At 42.4% G+C, this 20096-nt stretch overlaps 1 protein-coding gene across 2 annotated transcripts; it reads right to left on the bottom strand.

Moving 5' to 3' along the window:
* Positions 1-409: 409 nt before the first annotated feature.
* slx4 (SLX4 structure-specific endonuclease subunit homolog (S. cerevisiae)) lies at positions 410-19894 on the bottom strand. Of its 2 annotated transcripts, none has more exons than XM_022189449.2 (13): positions 18953-19894; positions 18216-18423; positions 17554-17769; positions 17038-17282; positions 15229-15524; positions 11507-11735; positions 10143-10342; positions 9482-9628; positions 8212-8381; positions 5266-7541; positions 2543-2642; positions 2027-2314; positions 410-1044 (listed from the first exon to the last, which is right to left on the bottom strand). In XM_022189449.2, exons 1-13 carry the CDS (start codon positions 19377-19379, stop codon positions 663-665), a joined length of 5184 nt encoding a protein of 1727 aa, XP_022045141.2. In that variant the 5' UTR covers positions 19380-19894; the 3' UTR covers positions 410-662. The 2 variants fall into 2 exon arrangements, with proteins under 2 accessions (XP_022045141.2, XP_051801665.1); XM_051945705.1 differs by having other exon boundaries at positions 825-1044; positions 1992-2314.
* Between the last annotated feature and the right edge of the window lie 202 nt (positions 19895-20096).

The raw sequence follows: 20096 nt of genomic DNA, 5'->3' as shown, positions 1-20096 counted from the left end.
CCTTCACTCTGTATATATTGTATATATTATTGTTAATATAATTACTACCTTTACTGTGCACTGCTGCTGTAACACGGGAAATTTCCCCAGATGTGGGGAGTAATAAAGGATTATCTGATCTTTGCTGTAAAAGAAATAATGTAGCCCAGTTTTCTCCAGAAACTGGGGGTTGTGTAGGGGGAAATTACAGCTGTCCTGCTGTAATTCACTCCGTAGCACTAATGGAGTTTCTTTTCCAGAGAAAGCAAGGTTTCTGGTCCTGGTTGATGTTCAAAATGACACTTTGATGTTGTTTTCAATAGCATCCAAAGGGGAAGGGTTTCTTACCTGACTTGGTATCTCCTCTGGAATCCCAAAGACCAAGCAGAGTCCGCTACATAATATTTAACTCAAAGCCACTATTTGTGACGACGGGCCACAGAAACATTTATTTTGTTTTATTTTCACAGTGGGCTTTATAATAAATGCAACATCTGCAAACACTTAAAACCTTAAAATCATCTTAAACCTGCCCTCACTATGGATACAGCTGTTAAGAAACAACTTTAAGGCCTCAGAATCCTACATTTCCACATGGTGTATTCAGCCTGGAGATTATGTGCAAACAAATGTTCCAAGCTCTGAAATAAAACTTGCCACCTCGAACAGTTTTTGTGTAAAACTTAAGTCATGGCTGCAACAACTTTTTTCCTACTTGCCCCTCGTCCACCTGTTTTTGCCCCCCTCTCTGTCCTCCTGCCCTGCCTGCGGCTGGGTGCAGAGTGGCCCGGCTTGGCCGTGGTGAAGGTGATGCACTGAGAGTCCAGGTAGTCCACCAGCTTGGCGGCTCCGAGGCGGATCCCGGCCGCCTTAAGCTGCTGCTGGAGCCGGGACAGAACCAGCGGCTGGTACTGGAGGATCTGACTGTAGAGCTGGGAGTCAGACAGAATGAAGGAACGCACGGCCTTTAGGCGATCCTGGAGACGGGACGCTGCTTGGGAACACGAGATGCCGGCATCGCTGTCAGATTCGCCATCAGAGGAGACGCACAACTCTGGGTTGGACCTGATGGGAAGAAAGTGGATAGATAGTTTATTTATAAAAAGGTTTAAGAAAGCTACAACAAAAAAAGGAACACTGAGCTGCTCATAGTAAAACTCAAACACAAAACATAGAACACTAATTTATATGTCACTTTGTATTTGTATAGCACTTCTTTGTGTATCACTCCTCTTTCTAACTTTACCGCATGTTGTAAAAGGAATTTAAAGGGGATGCAAAATATAGGATAAGTTACAATAAAAACCATCCTGTTCATCTAACAGAGATCACTAATTTGGCTGCAACAAAACAATGGACAGAAGTTGTAGCTGTGTCACGTGTCCTATTTTACTGACGGCATTTTACAACAGCTCCGAGGCGAGGACGTCTAATTCCGTAAATCCCTGTTGTGTTGATTCCTCTCTTCTCACGTCTCTGTTACTATAATGGAAGGAAAGGAGTTGAGGATGTACGAACTGGGACGTGAAAAGTGGCGTATGACTCTGGCCTGTGCTGTGTTTTAATGCACCGAGTCACAAGATATTTGTTCTAGTCTGCACATTTTTATGTTTCAACTGTCAAAATTTATGTGAAACATGCTCAGAAATATGCTGTAATGCTACCTAGATGTTGGGGTGGGGTCAAATTGATTAATCAGGACATCTTCTGAAAAAAACTAACAACTAAACAGGTGAGATTAACTGTACTGAGCTTTACAAAAGTGACGGCAGTAGATTCTACAATTCTACAATTTCATTTAGCAGACGCTTTTGTCCAAAGCGACGTACAACACAAGCAAGAACTCAGACATGAATACTACTTGATACTTGAGGCGTGAAGTGCGAGCAAAAGTGTGTTCAGTATCAGACGTTCTGCACCTGAGCAGTAAATGAGCCGAAACAAACTACAGCCGGACAGTATCGATTTGAGCTTTTCTGAAGTCATGTAATCAGTGTGCAGATATGCAGCACCTGAGACAATCTGCACACTCAAGTACACCGAGCACCTTTCAGATTCTTCGCTGGCTGCGGTTGAAGAGGTGTTGGAGCCCTGTGAGGCCGACAGCGGCTCTGCTTCGTCTTCTCTGCGCTGCTTCACAGGAGACACTGCAGCGAGTGGTTCTGTAAACTTGACGCTGGAGGCAGGTCTGCTGACAGGAGGCTTGATTTGAGCCGTCTGGCCTGCAGGGGGAGCATCGTCCTCAGAGTCGGAGCTGACCAGCTGGTGGGTGTACTGGTGGATCTCCTTCAGTTTGAGGATCATCTGGCGCTTTGGTAAAGGCCGAACACCGAACCTGCGCCGAGGACAGAGTTGAAGGCATTTGTGATGCAGAGGCAAACAAGCAGAGGGGCAAAAGGAATGCAGCCTGAGACAGAGCAGAGCTAGACAGGTTAAGCTGTGACACTGGGGGAGCTAATCAGATAGTTCCTCACCTAATCGCCTTGATGAGGAAAAAAGCCCTCGGTCCTTGTATAACCTTTCTTTAAGGTAACGTAACAGAGATGAAAGCGAACCGACCAACCTGTTGAGCTTGTTCTTGAGTTCTGGTGTGTCCATGTCAGAGTAGTGCGGCATGGGAGTGATGGGCACCAGGGAGCGTTTCCTTTTACTGCATGTTGACACTGATGAGACACAAACAAGAAGACACTGTTCAGTCTGATTTCAGCCCTGGAATTTCTGAAATAAATAAAATTGCATGCAGTGACAACAAATGTTTAAAGTTCTTTAAATAAATCCCTGGAACATAAACACAGGGTAGCTTTAACACATCATTTACATGATATTTAGGGTAGAATCAAGTTCAGTAGTTAAGTGTTTTAAATTAGATTTTAGTTGTTCCTTATTTGAATCGAGGATGTAAGAACAGAGAATATCATCTGCTTTGTATACTGTAAAGCCCTCAAGCCCCTTATGATTTGTAATATCGGGTAATACCAAATTAAATTGACTCGACAAAGCAATTTATTGAAAAAACAACTGCAATTTAAACTGATAATGACTTAAGTTGTGCCTTAAGTTAATCAAGCATCACTCACTGCTAGCAGTTAGCTTTCATGAATCGAAATTAGATGCAGCAATAGAAGATATATTACGAGAAACTACATTTAAGCAAAACAAGGAACTTGAATTAAAATTTCTCATACACCTCATTGAAGTTCTTAAAAAGAATTTGAGGTAGTGACTGTGCAGGCTGTTCAGAGTCACTGATTCAAATATGTTCTGTTCATTTTTGGCTGTTTGTACTTCTGTTGTCTTGGATTGTTTTGTTTTCTTGAAGCAGCAGTCAGACTCTACAGATATAGTTTAGGTCTGTCACCGTCATGAAATTAATTCATTGATTGATGATGAGTTATAATACAAATAATTTGGATTAAGACTGTTTTTGTCTTTTTCGGTTCATTGTATGCCTTTATTAGGTTCCGAGCACCGAATGGTGCGAAGACCCTATTGAAACCCTAGGGTTTTTTTATTATTCTTTGTCGGCCTCGAAATTGGCCTTTTTGACCCCCTAAACATATATGAAAATGCGTGAAAATCGCCACACATATCAGGGCCAGCGAAAAATTTGATATTTTAGGGGAATGGCACACGTGCGTGCCAAAAGGGCTCAACAGCGCCCCCCAGAAAACTAAGAAAATTCAAACTCCGGACAAGGTTTCACTTAGAGCCACGAAATTCGGTACGCATGTCTAACTCGCCAAGGCGCACAAAAAAGCCTCTTGGACCATTACCCATAATCCAACAGGAAGTCGGACATTTTGAATTATGACTCATATTTTGGACAGTTTTGTGTCATTTTTGGACACTTTTCAAAATCTATAAACTGAAACAGTGTAACCCCGAGAGGGCTGAAATTTGGCCAGGATGTATTCCAGTCTGGGTGATCAAAAGTTATCAAAATGCTCCGCAAAAGTCTGAGGGCGTGGAAATGGCGACCCATGGAATGCGGCCATTTTGAAATATGATTCATATTTTGTCATTTTTGGACATTTTCAAAAATTATTAACTCAAACAGTGTAACCCCAAGAGAGCTGAAATTTGGTCCGGATGTAAACCAGTCATGGGTGATCAAAAGTTATCAAAATTGTCCGCAACTGTCTGACGGTGTGGCCATGGCAACCAGTGGAATGCGGCCATTTTCAATATGATTCATATTTTGGACAAAGTTGTCATTTTTTGACATTTTCAAAAGCTAGAAATTCAAACACAGTAACACAGAGAGAGCTGAAATTTGGTCAGGATGTACTCCAGTCATGGGTGATCAAAAGTTATCAAAACACTCCGCAAAAGTCTTAGAGTGTGGCCATGGTGACCCACGGAATGTGGCCATTTTGAATGTCTCGAAACAAAACAGAAAGTGCTGTCTAACTAGCCTGTAAATGCTCCAATCTGCTTCAAATTTTACAAGTGTCATCCGAGTCCGGCCCTAATCACATCCATGTGACACCTGGTGACCATTTTGGAATTATCGCCATGAATCAGGAAGTGCTGTGTACCTAGCCTGAACGTAGTCCAATCTGGCCGAAACTTTTCACTCTCAGTTTTAGCAGCACCTGGTGGACATGCGTGGGCCAGCCGGGCCGCTCGGATGCAAGGACCCGACCAACACTGCTTGCAGCTTTAATTAATATTTGTCACCATTTTTTGGGGCATTTTATAGACAGAGCCATATTCAAGAAAATAATGGACAATGAAAACAATAGTTTCAGCCTTAGTGGACATGATGAAACACAATATGTAAAAAGTTTCTGTTTTCATGCAGGACAAGAAACAATATTCTATCAATTCTGAAAAACGACCACTGTCAGCTCAAATCATTGTGACTGGATGATAAAGTAATAATTGTGTTCTTGTGCTAAGGCCTTTGTGTACCTTTGGTCTCCTTAGGTCCAATCTTGTGAGTGCATTAACTCAATAGGTATGATGACAACTTTATATGCCCATCACAGGTTGCTCTGCAGAGGATCTTATTAGATTTTAAATTACTTTTAAATAAAATTATTATATCAATGATGGAAATGTGACAAAGAGTCTAAACTATTGTATACTAATGCTTTAATCATGCTGATATAGAGAGCACTACCATTCTTAGGTGAAGAAATGTTGACATTAGTCTGAGCATATATGTGTTCATGATTTAGGCCTCAGACTTTTCGTAGTATGTAGATTTACAATATATTTGTAAATTACAAAAGAATATTTGTGCCAGATCACAAGTGCTGGATGTAAAGGAAAACTGCTCACCTGGGGTTTTGAGCTGTGCCGACGGGTTCAGCCTCTGAGAAAGAGGAAGAACCTCCTCTTCTTCTTCTTCCTCCTCCCAGCTGTCCCATATTTTGGAGTCCAGGAGGCCTTTATCAAACCCTGGTGAAGCTCGTGCCTGTAGTCTGCTGCATGGTTGCTGACCTTTCGGTGGTGCAGGAGGAGTCACACTGTCACGGGTGTCTAATGACTGAACACTGCGCTTAGACGGTGGAGAGGCTGTTTCTTGTTGTCCTGAGCTGTGCTCTTGTTTGCCAGATCGTCCGCTGTCCTCCAGCCTCAGACTGACGCAGCCTGGACTGTTGTCCACACAGGCGTCCAGACCCCACGAGTCATTAAAAGCTATGGGAGGCTCATCCATGTCCAAGAAACTCTGATGGAAACTGGACTCTGCACCATCTGCCCCTCCAGTTGCTCCTTTTGCATCTTCCTGCTCTTCACCTCCCCAGTCTTTATTATCTCCTTCTAACTCCTCGTTTCTTTCTTCCCTCCTCGTCAGCTCAACCCCTGCATTGTCTCTGCTGCTGGACTCAACAGAGTGTTGACTTTGGCTGGAGGACTTGCTGTGTCTCTTTGAATTTTGAAGACCGCTGTGAGAGGAAGAAAAGAGTCGCTCTGAGGGGTCGGACAAAGGCGAGAGATGGAAGCTCCCTAATTCTGTTGTTTCTGTTCTTTCTAAAGGTGCTGACCTCTGCTCATCAAGATCAGTGTGGAGCGGTGAGGCAGCGAGAAGAACAGGGGGCTGGTGGAGGTCAGTATGAAGGGGAGTGCTGCTGTGAAGCTGTGGCTGCAGGTGGAGGGGGGTATCCTGCTTTAAGGAAGCTTTGAGGGAATAAGAGTTTGTAGATTTGGACAGGAGAACCGAAGAATTATTACTTTTATTAGGAAAAACACTGAGGTCCAAGCTGGAGCTGCTGGGAATCATCCTGCTCAGCTTTAACCTGGAGACACTGTCCTCTGTTGGGCCAACATAGGCAGAAACTTTGGTTGGACTGTTGGAGGTATGAAGCCTGCTGTTGCTCGGTAAAGCAGGAGAAGAGAAAACAGAGGCTGAAGGTGGGGAGGCATCACCTTTAGGGAACAGTTGCGTCCTGCACATGCTGCTTTGGGTCTGAGTGGAGCTGCTCGTGGTGCTTCTTCCAGGATGGACTGGTGTGGACGGGATCAGCCAGGAAACCTCTGGAGAACACGCTAGTGCATCAGCAGGACTTAACTCCAAACTGCTGGACTCTTTATTCTCCAAAGCAGGCACCTTACGTGGTGGGATCTGCTTGGACTTAATCTCTGTGCAGCTCTGGACAGAGGGTGAAAATGGCAAAGGACTGTGGGAACTAAGAACAGCAACATCCACCTCCATCTCCTCGCCGGAGTCAGACAACACTATGAGCTCTGGTTCCTCTTTTTTCTGAGGTGAATCAGTGTGAGGCGGGATGCAAATACTACGAGGACCTTGGCTTTCTCGCTTTAAAGGGACATCCTGTTCAACAGCTTCTTCTCCTTTGTCTCCACCCAAGTCACCCACTGGACCGGGGGACAGACCTGCAGTGGGCATGTTGGATGTACTGGGTGGAGGGCTAAGGGAAAGATCGTCGACTAAACTTGCTGAGGACTGAAGCAAAATTCTGCCAGATAATTCAGAGGATGGTTTATGAAGAGATTTGTGTTTGGACTGAGTAGTCTTTGTCCTTGTAGAGGTAGAGGCAACAGAGGAGCGATCTCCTTCCTCGTAGACCCCCCAGGAGTCTGAAAAGAGACGATTGTAGCTGCGATCCAGGCTGAGGTTTGGTTCAAGTTCAGAGTTGGGCTGCAGGCTTTTTTCACAAAAGCCTGTTTTGTGTTCTCTAAGTTTTGTAAACACTACATCACCATCTTCTTCGTCTAACCTCTCCTCCTCATCCTCCTCCTCCTCCTCCTGGCTGTCTGTCTCCTCCCTCTTCCTCTGCGTGGCAGCAAACTCGTAGATCTCCTCCAGCTCTTCCTCATTCACTTGTTCCTCACAAATCTCTCTGTCACCTGATGCCACCTCGTCAGCTTGACGGTCCTCCTCCAGACGCCTCCCTTCATCATGTCCGTCTGAATCTGCCCCGTCGTTATCTTCATCCTCTCCGTTCCACATGGAGCGGAGGAGCTCTAGGATGGCCTGGTCTGTTCGGCTGTTGTAATTCTCCTCCTGGCTTGTGTAATCTGCCTCATCTCTCAGAGCTGCTGCCTCGTCTGGGTGGAGCTGACAAAGCTGCTGTAGCTCCTGCAGGTCAAACCTTAACAAACACAAAAAGAGCGACAGAGAAGGGTTGACACAACTCAGTATGAACACTCTGTCACAGTTATATGCCTACAGAAACTTCAACATACACTACTATCCAAAAGTTTGGACATACCTTCTCATTCAATGGTTTTTATTTAACTATTTTGTACATTGTAGATTAATACTGAAGACAAGGAAATGATAAATGAATACATATAGGATTATATTGTAATCAAAAAAGAGTTTATTTTCAGTATTAATCTACAATGTTGAAAATAATACAAATAAATAAAAAGCACTGAATGAGAAGGTGTGTCCAAACTTTTGACTGGTAGAGTAGGTCAGAAAATTCCAGCAACAATACAATGATTTTCTGTGTTTTATTTGGGTTTACTGGGATCAAATCATTTTGATTTAACTCGAGGATAAAAGGGTATTCTTCACTGTGATTATAAGACAGCAGCAGCAGATAATTTATAATCATAGTAAACAGTTTCTGGTTATCAGAATCCATGTTAATACAGAGCATAAACAGCAAAGGAAGATCACAAGTTAGATTTGTGTTTATAAGAGCAACTTTGGATTGTACAAACCGCTAGAGCTGGAACTGAAATGTAAAACTGGAACTGCAAGAGATGCCCGCTTTCTGAAAATGCTTACAATTGTCAGGACTTTAAACTAACCTGGACGCCAGCTCCAGTAAATGAGGCTGCAGTGATGCTGGGATGGAGCAGTGGGCCGTGTAGAGGTACTGCAGCAAAGTGAACACTGCCTGGCCGGGGACGTCGTTTATTAACACCCTCTTACCTGCAGGCGTGTCTTCCTCCTGCACTCCAAAACCACTTTCATGCACCTGTGAGAGGATCGAAGATAGAGAAAGTGTTTGGAGAGGATGCATACAAGAGGAGAGTGCTCATGACATGTCCAAGCAAAGAGGTTTTAATGTAGAAGTTAATTTTCAAAGTGACAAAGGAAACCACCAATCAACAACCACATTTCAGAATAGTAGAATTTACCCTTAACATGCCTTACAACTACGTAAAATAACACATATTACACTTTCCATCCAAAATGAAATTCCTCATCCATTTTAATATGAATTTAAAGCAACAGAAATACGTCATAACTGATTCACATTGTCTCTGTGGTATCACTGACACAGACGCTTTGTGTTTAACTCACTCTCAATCTTGACAAAACCATTTTCAAAAGCCCCTCTCTGGTCATTAAACCGCTGAAAACTCATTTCTGTGGATCAAAGTTCAATATTTAGACATTTTCTTCATGAGAATAATCCCACCTGCCTTCAAACGGTTTAAAACTAACTCCACTGTTTTCTCTAGAACATCTATCATGTCCCTGCCTCGCTCCATCCACGCCTCCCTACTCACTGCAGCTCGAGCACACCAGGCCTCCTACAACTCTGCTCAAAAGCTGAAAAACTACTCTAAAGTACACAATGATACGTTTGACTACTGGAGGGGTATTCCTATCACGTTAGAGGCAAAAAGTGATTCTGCAGAAGAACAAGGACATGCCAAGTCCCATCCCACAAGTTGTCAGAAATGGTTCTTTAGGTTTGTTACATATAAAGCCCCTGAAATCCATGCTTTTGAGACGGCATCAGTACACTGCAGCTTCAAGGTGGAAATGCTTCACCGTGGTGTTGACTGCTTCTTTTGTTCATTATATGTCTTCTGGCATACAAAAAAAAACCCTATGGACATGATACCAAGGTAAACAACTTGATTTTCATCAGAAAGCCTCTTTAATTTAGCTCTCTTTCTATTATATGATTGAAATTATACAACTTAAGTGAGTATTTACAAATTATTCTTATATGAAACGCATTATTTTAAAGCAAACCATGATGACATATCATTAATCTACACAATTATGTGTCCCTGGTCTAACAGCAGCTTTGCAACACGCCAACAGCAATAATTGTTTTACCATTTCAGCCAGCAGGGGGCAGCGAGCGTACACCATGAAGGAATGAGCAAAGTAGATCTCTCCACTGTCCACCTGGAGCTGCACGTCACTCAGCTGAGGGTTGTTCACCATGCTGCTCAGGTCTGACGCCAGCCTGGACAGCGTCGCCTACAGAGGAAACAGCACACTGAGGTCAGTGCACAGTGGGCACCCTCGACAAGATATACTACAGCAAACTGTGTGTGTGATATCGGTTTGGAAGTTGTCTTTAAAGTGGATCTATCACACATCAGGAAGCTAAAGCTAAACAGAGCACAGGAGGCATCATGTATCATACAATATAACAGTGCATTTGTTTAATTATGATACATGTGAGCAGACTTGCAGTTTCTACAATTGAAAAACTCCCAACTAAGTGTTGAAAATGAAACCAGAAAAGGCATAATTTTCTTCTCTATTTTTCAAACTGATTTGCAGAATCTTATTGGGTGAAATGAATAAAGTTAAAGAGGACAGTCAGTTTACCATGTAGGACAGTAGTGGAATGGAAAGCAGTGAGTGCAGTTAAGACAAAAGAAAACGCATCGACAAGATGTGGTCAGAAACAATGGATGGAAAAAAAATGAGAATGAAGGACCCAGATGGGAAATAGGAATTCTGACTCTATCATGAGTTGTCTTACCGATTGGTGCCTGTTTGTTTCTTTGACTGCTCTTGGCTGATCAGTCGTCCTCACCACTTGACTGTAGGTTTCCTCTAAGTCTGCGTTGGTCTTCTCTGGTAGAAAGCCGCTGGCACAGAGATCAACCTGCTCCTCCGACTCCTCCTGGATGAAGCCGCTCAGAGGAAGATTTGTGGACAGACCCGCATTGATCTGGCTGCCTGTGGACACAGACGTGATCAGGACCAAAACTTGTGGCTGAGTAAGCTGCTACCACAGATAACAACACTGCAGCAGCACATGAACGAGGTCCACAGCGTAAATTAAACCGTGTGCTCTTCTTAGAAGTAATATATAATGACGGACTCGCTGTTTTCATTCTTAGAAACAGCGCCAAAGTTCTAACCTGAACAGTTGAGCTAAAAGCCATTTACACCCAGATTTTAAGTGTTTCCTGCAAACAGAAAGCACTGGCAATATAAACACTGTAATTTACAATAAATGAGGTTACTTTGTGTCAAGTATAGCTCAGAAATAGCTTCTGCTAATTGAAAATCAACTGTCATCTAAGTTTTAATTTTCAGTTTAAACACTCATAATCACTATTTTCAGATGCTAAAAAGTCTAACAAAAATGATGTACCCTGAACGCATACCAAATAAAAAGAAGTTTTATGAAATATTTAGCACAACATTATTTGAAACCTCACTGACTGACATGCAAAGATATGGGAGCGAGTATTCAATGCACAGGGCTCCAGACTGCGACCAAAATGGTCCCATTTGCAATCTTTTTGTGAGAGTGTGAGTTGAAATTTCAACGGGTCACATTTGTGCAAAGAATGACGAATGAAGAAAGAAAGAGTGCATGTAGAAAAAAATCAATCCATTTCATCTGGGACAAATCTGACATTTGAACGTTCTAGTTTACTCTTTTCAGGGTCATTTTTGGTCACACACCTGTCTGAGCACTGCAGCTACCACAGAATGTAATGTGGGGCATTTAGGGAGAAGCAAACGAGAAAGTTGGTCACACCGGTGATACCAGCGAAAAAGTTAGTCTGGAGCCCTGATTCATCGTAAAAGATTTACAATTACAGAGCAAAGAGCAATCATTTCTCTAACAGGATGAATAAAATTCACTATAAAACTAAAATATGCCAGTTTCTCTGCTTGTAGATCAAATAACAGGAAGTAGTTCATCATTTTAACTACTTTCAGAAATCTGACTTCAAAGCAGTTCTTATATTTCGGCAGCATAAAGCAATAAACAGGTTTCACAGCTTTTTTAAACAGGCAATATGAAATGAACAACGCCTTTGGATAAAGTTACACCTTTGCGACACTGGTGAGCAAATATTTTAGAGTAACATTTGTGCGTTGTACCTCTGGCAGTGTATCCATACTGTGAGAGGGTCATGCCTTCTTCGGCCAGCTCCATCAGGTCTCGGAGAACCTGGCTGCCCACCGGAGTGGAGGGAACTGGAGAGCAGGAGGCTGTCCTGGATGGAGAGAGCAGGATGGAGGCCCTGGTCCCTGAGAGAGGAGTTCTTTCAGCCACGGGTTGGAGAGAAGACTCAGGCTTGGTGTTGGTGCTGAATGAAGCTGCATCGGTCTTAAAGTAGAGGAGGACAGCACTGATTTAACTCAGCTCTGATTTGACTCAGTTTTGTCAAATATTCAGTGCATGTAAGCTCACATTTTACTCACTACATACTGTTTAAGTTAAACAATAAAATGTGTAACAAATCTATGTGAAATGGTGAAATAGCTGCTGATTTTTTTTCTAGTGGTTTCTTGCATTTTTCAGTACCGAGTAGACTTGTGAAAAATGTATGTCCCACTGTATGCGATAAACTCTGGGTGTCTGGACATACACACGTGGACAAAATTGTTGGTACCCCTCAGTTAAAGAAGAAAAAACCCACAATTCTCACTGAAATCACTTGAAACTCACAAAAGTAACAATAAATAAAAATTTATTGAAAATTAAATAATCAAAAACAGCCATTACTTTTGAATTGTTGATTAACATAATTATTTAAAAAAACAAACTAATGAAACAGGCCTGGACAAAAATGATGGTACCTCTATAAAAGATTGAAAACTATTTGACCAGAGTGACATGATTAACTCAGGTGTGTCATTTAATTGACATCACAGGTGTTTCCAAACTCATAATCAGTCAGTCTGCCTATTTAAAGGGAGACAAGTAGTCACCCTGCTGTTTGGTGAAAAGGTGTGTACCACACTGAACATGGACAACAGAAAGCGAAGGAGAGAATTGTCCCAGGACATCCGAAAAAAAATTATAGACAAACATCTTAAAGGTAAAGGCTATAAGACCATCTCTAAACAGCTTGAAGTTCCTGTGACAACAGTGGCTCATATTATTCAGAAGTTCAAGACCCACAGGACAGTAGCCAACCTCCCTGGACGTGGCCGCAAGAGGAAAATTGATGACAAATTGAAGAGACGGATCGTTGGAATTGTATCCAAAGAGCCCAGAGCAACCTCCAAAGAAATTAAAGGTGAACTCCAAGGCCAAGGTACATCAGTGTCAGATCGCACCATTCGTCGTTGTTTGAGCCAAAGTGGACTTCATGGGAGACGACCAAGGAGGACACCACTGCTGAAAAAAACTCATAAAAAAGCCAGACTGGAATTTGCAAAAATGCATGTTGACAAGCCACAAAGCTTCTGGGAGAATGTCCTTTGGACAGATGAGACCAAACTGGAGCTTTTTGGTAAGGCACATCAACTCTATGTTCATAGACTCAAAAACCAAGCATACGTAGAAAAGAACACTGTCCCTACGGTGAAACATGGAGGAGGCTCAGTAATGTTTTGGGGCTGCTTTGCTGCATCTGGCACAGGGTGTCTTGAAAGTGTGCAAGGTACGATGAAATCTGAAGACTATCAAGGCATTCTGGAGAGAAATGTGCTGCCTTGTGTCAGAAAGCTTGGTCTCAGTCGCAGGTCATGGGTCTTCCAACAGGACAACCATCCAAAACACACAGCCAAAAACACCCAAGAATGGCTGAGAGAAAAGCGTTGGACTATTCTAAAGTGGCCTTCTATGAGCCCAGATCTGAATCCCATTGAACATATGTGGAAGGAGCTGAAACATGCCATTTGGAGAAGACACCCATCAAACCTGAGACAACTGGAGCTGTTTGCTCATGAGGAGTGGGCCAAAATACCTGTTGACAGCTGCAGAACGCTCATTGACAAATACAGAAATCGTTTAATTGCAGTGATTGCCTCAAAAGGTTGTGCAACAAAATATTAAGTTATGGGTACCATCATTTTTGTCCAGCCCTATTTCATTAGTTTGTTTTTTTAAATAATTATGTTAATCAACAATTCAAAAGTGATGGCTGATTTTGATTATTTAATTTTCAATAAATTTTTATTTATTGTTACTTTTGTGAGTTTCAAGTGATTTCAGTGAGAATTGTGGGTTTTTCCTTCTTTAACTGAGGGGTACCAACAATTTTGTCCACGTGTGTAAAAGGGACAGAGCTGAGTGACACAGGTGTACATCTGTATCTGTTCTACACACGTTTATGAAGGTAATATATACAATGAAATTAGTTTAGGAAAATAAAGCCACTTAGTCACTTTGCAGGGTTGCTAACATATAGTGTGGGGTAGTTAAAAAATCTAAATAATGAAGGTACTAATAATGCAGTTTGTAATTATACCAACTGTTCCAAAAGGCAACATTTCATGTAGGGCAGGGGTCAGCAAGTAGATGTGGCTTCGGGCCAAAAAGTTTGTAAACAATCGAACAGCGGGCCAACCTGCGGGGGGGTGCGCTCCGATTCCGCGAGTGGGGGGGGCGATACCGCGAGCAGCGGAGCTTCTACAGCTGATCGCTGCTGCTTGGGACACACGTCTCAATTCTGATCACAGATGTATTAAAAAACACTCCCGAGACACACACGTTTTGCAAACACTGTTGCTCAGTGAAATGTGGCTGGTACAACCGTGTAGCGCGAACGCGGAAATGCCAGGCAGCAGCCGACCACGAGAGTTTCGTGTTGCGGTGACGGACTGGCTTGGTTCCGTGCCAAATCAAATTTTCAAAATCATCTGGTGGACAAGATATTATTCCTGACGGGCCAGTTTTGGCCCGCGGGCCGCCAGTTGCCGACCACTGATGTAGGGAGACAAATAGTATTAGTTCTGATGGAAGAACTGATCTAGAGGTGTGTATGAAGAAATTTGGTTGCTTTAGTGCAGTTTGGATGAGATTAGCTGTAGTGCTGCACCAGAGACATCCTAAGGGAAAGACTCACCACTTAAAGAAACCTGAATAGGAATCTATTGCACAAAGATGGAGGTTGTTGGACATATCTCTTGCCACTTTCTTCAAAAAGTCAATTGCTTGCTTTGCAACAGCTGAACCTGGAAACATTCAGCAAATCACAAGGCACTAGCCAAGCCCTGTGTTCTGAACCAGTCCCAGTGATTCTACACATGCAGCCTTAATGTCCCAATTACCACTGATATTGCAATTATGGCTCTTTGTCCAATAATTCAGACTTTATTTGGTCATTTTAGACTGAAATAAGTGTCAGGGAATGTAACTAAGACAGCTGATGAATGGTGAGACTTTCTTAGGAACTTTAGCTGCGTTGCATGTAGGTAGAGAGAAATGTGTATGAGGTTTTGAAAAAGTGAACCTTGGACTTAAGAATGTAGGTACTCAACTATAAAAAGCTACAAATGAAGCTGAAAATTATTTATAAGGATGTAATTTGAACAGAAAAAAAATGTTTTTTTGGTATCTAGGCAAACTACTTTTAAAGCCAAGGCCCATATTAAGAATAACTGTGATTTTAGACCAGCAGAGTAACATTTGGATCCGCTGGCAGCTGTTAAAGACAAATAAAACACTCTCTCACTGTTTCAGACACTTCATATGCTAACCTGCCCAGTGTTGTTTCCAGAACAGGGCAAACTGCTGTCTGTCTCAAAGGGCACTTGATTAAAAAAAATGAGTAGAAGCCTCACGTTTAGTATGATTTAATTTCCCCAGTCAGTTCAACAACAACAGAAACAATAAAATAAAGTATAAAAACATGTCTTCGCTCTCTTACCGTTACCGATTCCTGAGGTGTGAAGAACTCCCTGAGTTGTGGAGCATAAAAATCAGACATACTGGTGGAGCCTCCGTCCAGCAGTGCGCTTTTCTGCCAGAGGGGGGCAGCACCGCTCCAGCTGGGCAGAGTGCTGGGGCAGAGGGTCGGGGTGGGAGGCGAGGGGGCCCGGCTGCGTAGAAGAAGAGCAGAAACGCGCTCCTGCAGCCTGGTCAGGGCCGCCTCAGCATCCTGAACCAGGAGGAGAGGAGGAGGACGAGGGACGGCCCCCTTCTTCCTCTTTCCTCGTCCTTTCCCTGCACCAGGAGAGCAGAGGGTTGTAGGTGCTGATGCGTGTCAAAAACGCAAATCTGGACAAAATTTGAGTATTTAAAACATAGTCTCTATTTTAGCCTCTGCACAGTTGAATTGAAAGTAACTCACTTTGATCTAAAACCAGTGATTTAAACGACTTCAGCAATACAGTTGAAAAATGTCCAGCAGACAGAGGTGTGTACACACTGCTGCAGGCCTTCCCAAAGGTAACATGCAGACACATAATACACAAACTGTTTTCTAAAATAATAGTTTACCAATGAGAAAGACAACATGACAATTTCCTCTAGGTATAACAGTTCCTCAGTTTAAATAAACCTGTTTATAACAATATAACAGTTTGTTTTTTTTCAAACACACAAGTTAGAGCCTTAATGTGAAAAAAAAAGTCTTCCTCTAACCTGCAGCAGTTTGTTTGTACCTGAAATGGTGCTGTATACTGTGAATGGGATACTCTGTTGTGTGTCTATGGAGATGGGCTGCATGATCGGGGGAAAAATGTTCTTGCAAAATTTCAATTTTTTAAAAATTATATCTATTGCCATATTAAAAAACTGTGCAGGATTTTTCATTAAATAACCTTTCTTAGATGGTGTAACACTTAAGAAGGTATTCAAAACAGAATTTGCTGTGGATGGCATTCAGACTGGGCTTTGCTCTCATCTTACAGAGCTCTGTAGAGTTGATCGAAATGTTTCAACTAAATCTTGCTACATGCAGTGGCAACATTTGCAAGACTGCCAACAGAGTATCCCCTTTTGGTCAGCATCCTCCTTTCCCTAGCTGTCATATTTCCATACCACTGACACTGTTTGTTGTTTCGGGTTTTTTTGCCACCTTCCTTGTCAGTGTTTCTTCCTTATTCTTCTAGAATTTTACAGTGCACATATGGAGCTGTAAGTTAACAAGCTGTGCGTCTGGTATATAAAGCTAGTGTATCCAAGAACTTGAAAACTGGAGAAAACAGCGTTCAATCAGACAGATACATGTTGCAGATTAGTCATGGAAAATGAGAAACATGTGAGTTTTCTTTTTGCATCAAGCCACAAAAACAGTTGGAGCATGATGTGTTTGCGTTACTGCGACTGAGTTCACATCCCTTTTTGTGTGAATCACGACTTCTGCACCTGCAGCATTAATGTTGATACAACAGTGTATATCGTGCACACCACCACAGAGAAATGATCAAGCAAAGTCAAAGGAAAGCTATGAACCAGGCAGTGTTGCAACTGGATGCACAAGGGCATCAGAGTGGACTTGGATGAACCAACACACCCTCAGATACAGTGAATGCTGTTAAGTCTGAATTTTAAGAGATAAAACTGAACACAAAAAAACTAAAATATCTATAAAACGAAACCAATGATTCTGACTTTGTAAAATTTAGTTGAAAGCTCAGATAATTTAAATTACTGTATAGCAATATATGTATAGCTGTACTAACACAAACGGTTTCTGTCTACACAAACAATGATATTAGTTACGTTAACATACCTGCGTCTGTCCTCCACTTCAGCAGTGGAGTAATGGAGCTGTGTGAAGCAGCAGTCTCTGGTTGTAGCTGCCTCTCTGCCTCCGTCTCTCTCAGCTGTTCCTTCTGCTGTTCCAGCAGGGAGGAGGACAGAGCCAGAGCCACCATGGTCTCTTCATCCATGGGTTCAGTCTTCTTCCTGGGCTTCTTCCTCGCTTGAAGTCCCGACTTTGATGGGCCTTTCCTTTTGGTGCCCACAGTCTGTATGCTGAGGAGAAAAAATAGACAACAGCTCGATTGAAGCTTTATTTTAAGTATTCAAATACAGATGTCAGGTGATATGCAAGCTCTTACTACAAAACTAAGTTAAGTAAATTCTTTCTGGTCATTAGGATTGGATGTTAAACACTCATCATGAAAACTCAGGAACAACTAAAAAAAAATTAGAGAGGTGCATCAGTTATTAAGGGTCGACTGTAACCTCACAGTAGCAGAATACTTTGTTGTGGCTCAGCTGGGAAACTCTGAGATTGACTCACTGTGTGTTAGCAGTGGCGGTGCTCTTGTTCTCTTCAGCTTGTCTTTGCAAAGCCTGCAGCAACACAGCTGGAGAGACGCCCATATCTGAGGAGCAGCGCTTCAGGTGGGCCGAACGACTCTTCTGGGATTTGAACTTTTTGCCACAGATGGGACAGTCGGGGACACTGGGAGGTGGAGGAGGAGCTGGAGCACTCTCTTCACTCTCATCTAAACACCTGCATGAGGGGAGTAATCACAAATATTCAGAGTTGTAGTTGAGATAAATTGCATAAATCTTCAATAGTTAAGAATCAAACATGTATAAAATTGTGAGATAAAAACACTGAGGACAGGAATTGAAGTATAATATGTTCTTGTTGTGCTAAACCTTCTCCATTATAGCTTTTATTACGGTATTTTAAACTGATTTCATTCCGTGTGTTCTATCCTTGAAGCTTCCCTTTCTGGTAATGTATGGCTCATTATAAATAAAGATTTATTGTATTCAATTCAGCTGATGAGTAGTTTAAAATGCAGGAAGGTATTTAATTCACAGGTACATCCTCCCATTAGAGAACCAGTACATATTTGATATTGTAACTACATTAGTGACTGAACTGTTTAGAGGTTCTTTGAGTACAAACATAGGGCAAACACCAAAAATGAATATCAATGTTCAGACCTGTTGAGGTGCTGTGTGCGTCCTTCGGGTGTCATGTGTGACAAGTCTTTGTGGCAGATCTGACAGAAGAAAAGGCCTCCATCCTCCAAGTCCACAGTCTGGGCCTCGGCTGCCTCCCTGTCCAGCTGCTGCTGCAGTCGCAGGGCCAGAGCCTCATCGCTGTCTGGGGGCTCTGGGTGAAAAACAGAGCTGAAGGACTCTGTAGTACCTGCAAACAAAAGGAATCGCTGTGATTATGTTGCATTTTAACTAGTTATTACAATTGCGTGATATACTGACACACTATAATTTGCAGTTACAATCCTGCAGAGTATATTTAATAAAAGCAGTGATGGAGTAGGGAAGGAGACCACATTTTACCCTCCTTACTGCTTACTGGCTAAAGGATACAGTAGGGATGAAAAACATATTAATTTCAAATTAATTTAAGCTGTTGAGTCACTGATTTCAGACAAAACGTTATCCACTCCATGTGCCTGATACACCCGTTGATGGGATCACATCTGTTAAAAGTCCAATGTTGAAGGCTATTAAATGATTGCTGGTTAACATGTAGTCTTAACTGGCTGCACTTCAGTCATTTTTCAACATCACTTCGTTGCCTAACAACAGGGACAGAAAAATAAATTTAAAGTTTAGGTTGCACTGAAGCTCAAGGGGCAGTCAAAATCAGTCTGCTATTCTCCTCAGCCCAGGATACAGTTTAATAGAAAACACTGACCATCGTATCAACTCACCTTCTCTTTGTTGCTCTGCAAAAGGAGCACAGTCCTGGCTTGTTGGCTGGCTCTTATCTGAATGCACCATCTTTGGTGGACTGGCTCTCCTGAACTGCTGCATTCTGAAAAGTACTTTGTCTTTTGCTCTTTGGCCTCTGTCAGATCTCGGCCCTCCAGCTGCAGAAGGCACCACCGATGACCCAGCATCTCCCGAGTCATGTCCAGTCCCTCCACTGTCCACATGCTGCTCTGCTCCAGCACTTACAGGTTGGCTAGCAGAGTCTGTATCTTTTCTGTTGTTCCTCCTCCTAACGTCTCGATCGCTTGTTTGACTGCAGCTCTGATGTTGTGCTTTCCTTGGCTGACTGGACACACTTGGTTTCTGTCGGACTCTTTTTAGCGGCTTCGAGCAGAGATCTACAAAATCCTGATCCGAGTCGTCCATGATGATGTACTTTTCCTCACATTAAATAGGCTTGCCAACATATTCCCAGCTGCTGCGATCAGTCTGCACAGACAGCTAGTTCAGGCAAGATTTCCCCTGCGACTGTTTAATTTGCATATTAGCAAGATTTGCGCGGTAACTTTAGAATTCAACGACAACAGCTTAAATGCAAGCTCAGATCTAGAAACTTATGTTCGCACCGAGGCCATTTCTTAACACATAACGTGAAAACGTACGCAGGCAGTAAAACATATTAGCCACACATAAAGCAGTTAGCCAGCTAGCTGTTCATGCTAACTCTTTCTTCTTACCCAGGTTTCATGAATTAGCTTTTTAACTTTCCGCCTCATTGATTCAACAGTCTATCCAATAATTCATAACGTAACTATATGTCGCGTTGTGAAGTAATTATTTGGCTAATAAAACATGTAATAACCAAGCAGGGTTTGTTTTCACTTCAAAACTAGCAACTCATGTCAGCTTCCGGTCATGTGACGGTTTGCGAACGAATGAACGGGCGCCTCCCTGGTCATGTGACTGCAACGCGTTGACTTCAGTTTAGTCACTTAATAGCGTTTTTATTTTTCTTTACACCAGGCCTCAAGTATTTTATCGTATAAAAAGCAAATTCTTTAGCATCTCTGATTATAGGTGAATTATATTTAAATGAACTTAAAATAATCTATAGATCCTTGAGCCTTAGATTAGACCATAGAC

Source organism: Acanthochromis polyacanthus, chromosome 3 (assembly GCF_021347895.1).
Source record: "Acanthochromis polyacanthus isolate Apoly-LR-REF ecotype Palm Island chromosome 3, KAUST_Apoly_ChrSc, whole genome shotgun sequence".
In the NCBI taxonomy this organism is placed as follows: Eukaryota; Metazoa; Chordata; class Actinopteri; family Pomacentridae; genus Acanthochromis; species Acanthochromis polyacanthus.
Note: the sequence above shows the minus strand (reverse complement) of the source record. Positions and strands in the feature narration are given on the sequence as shown.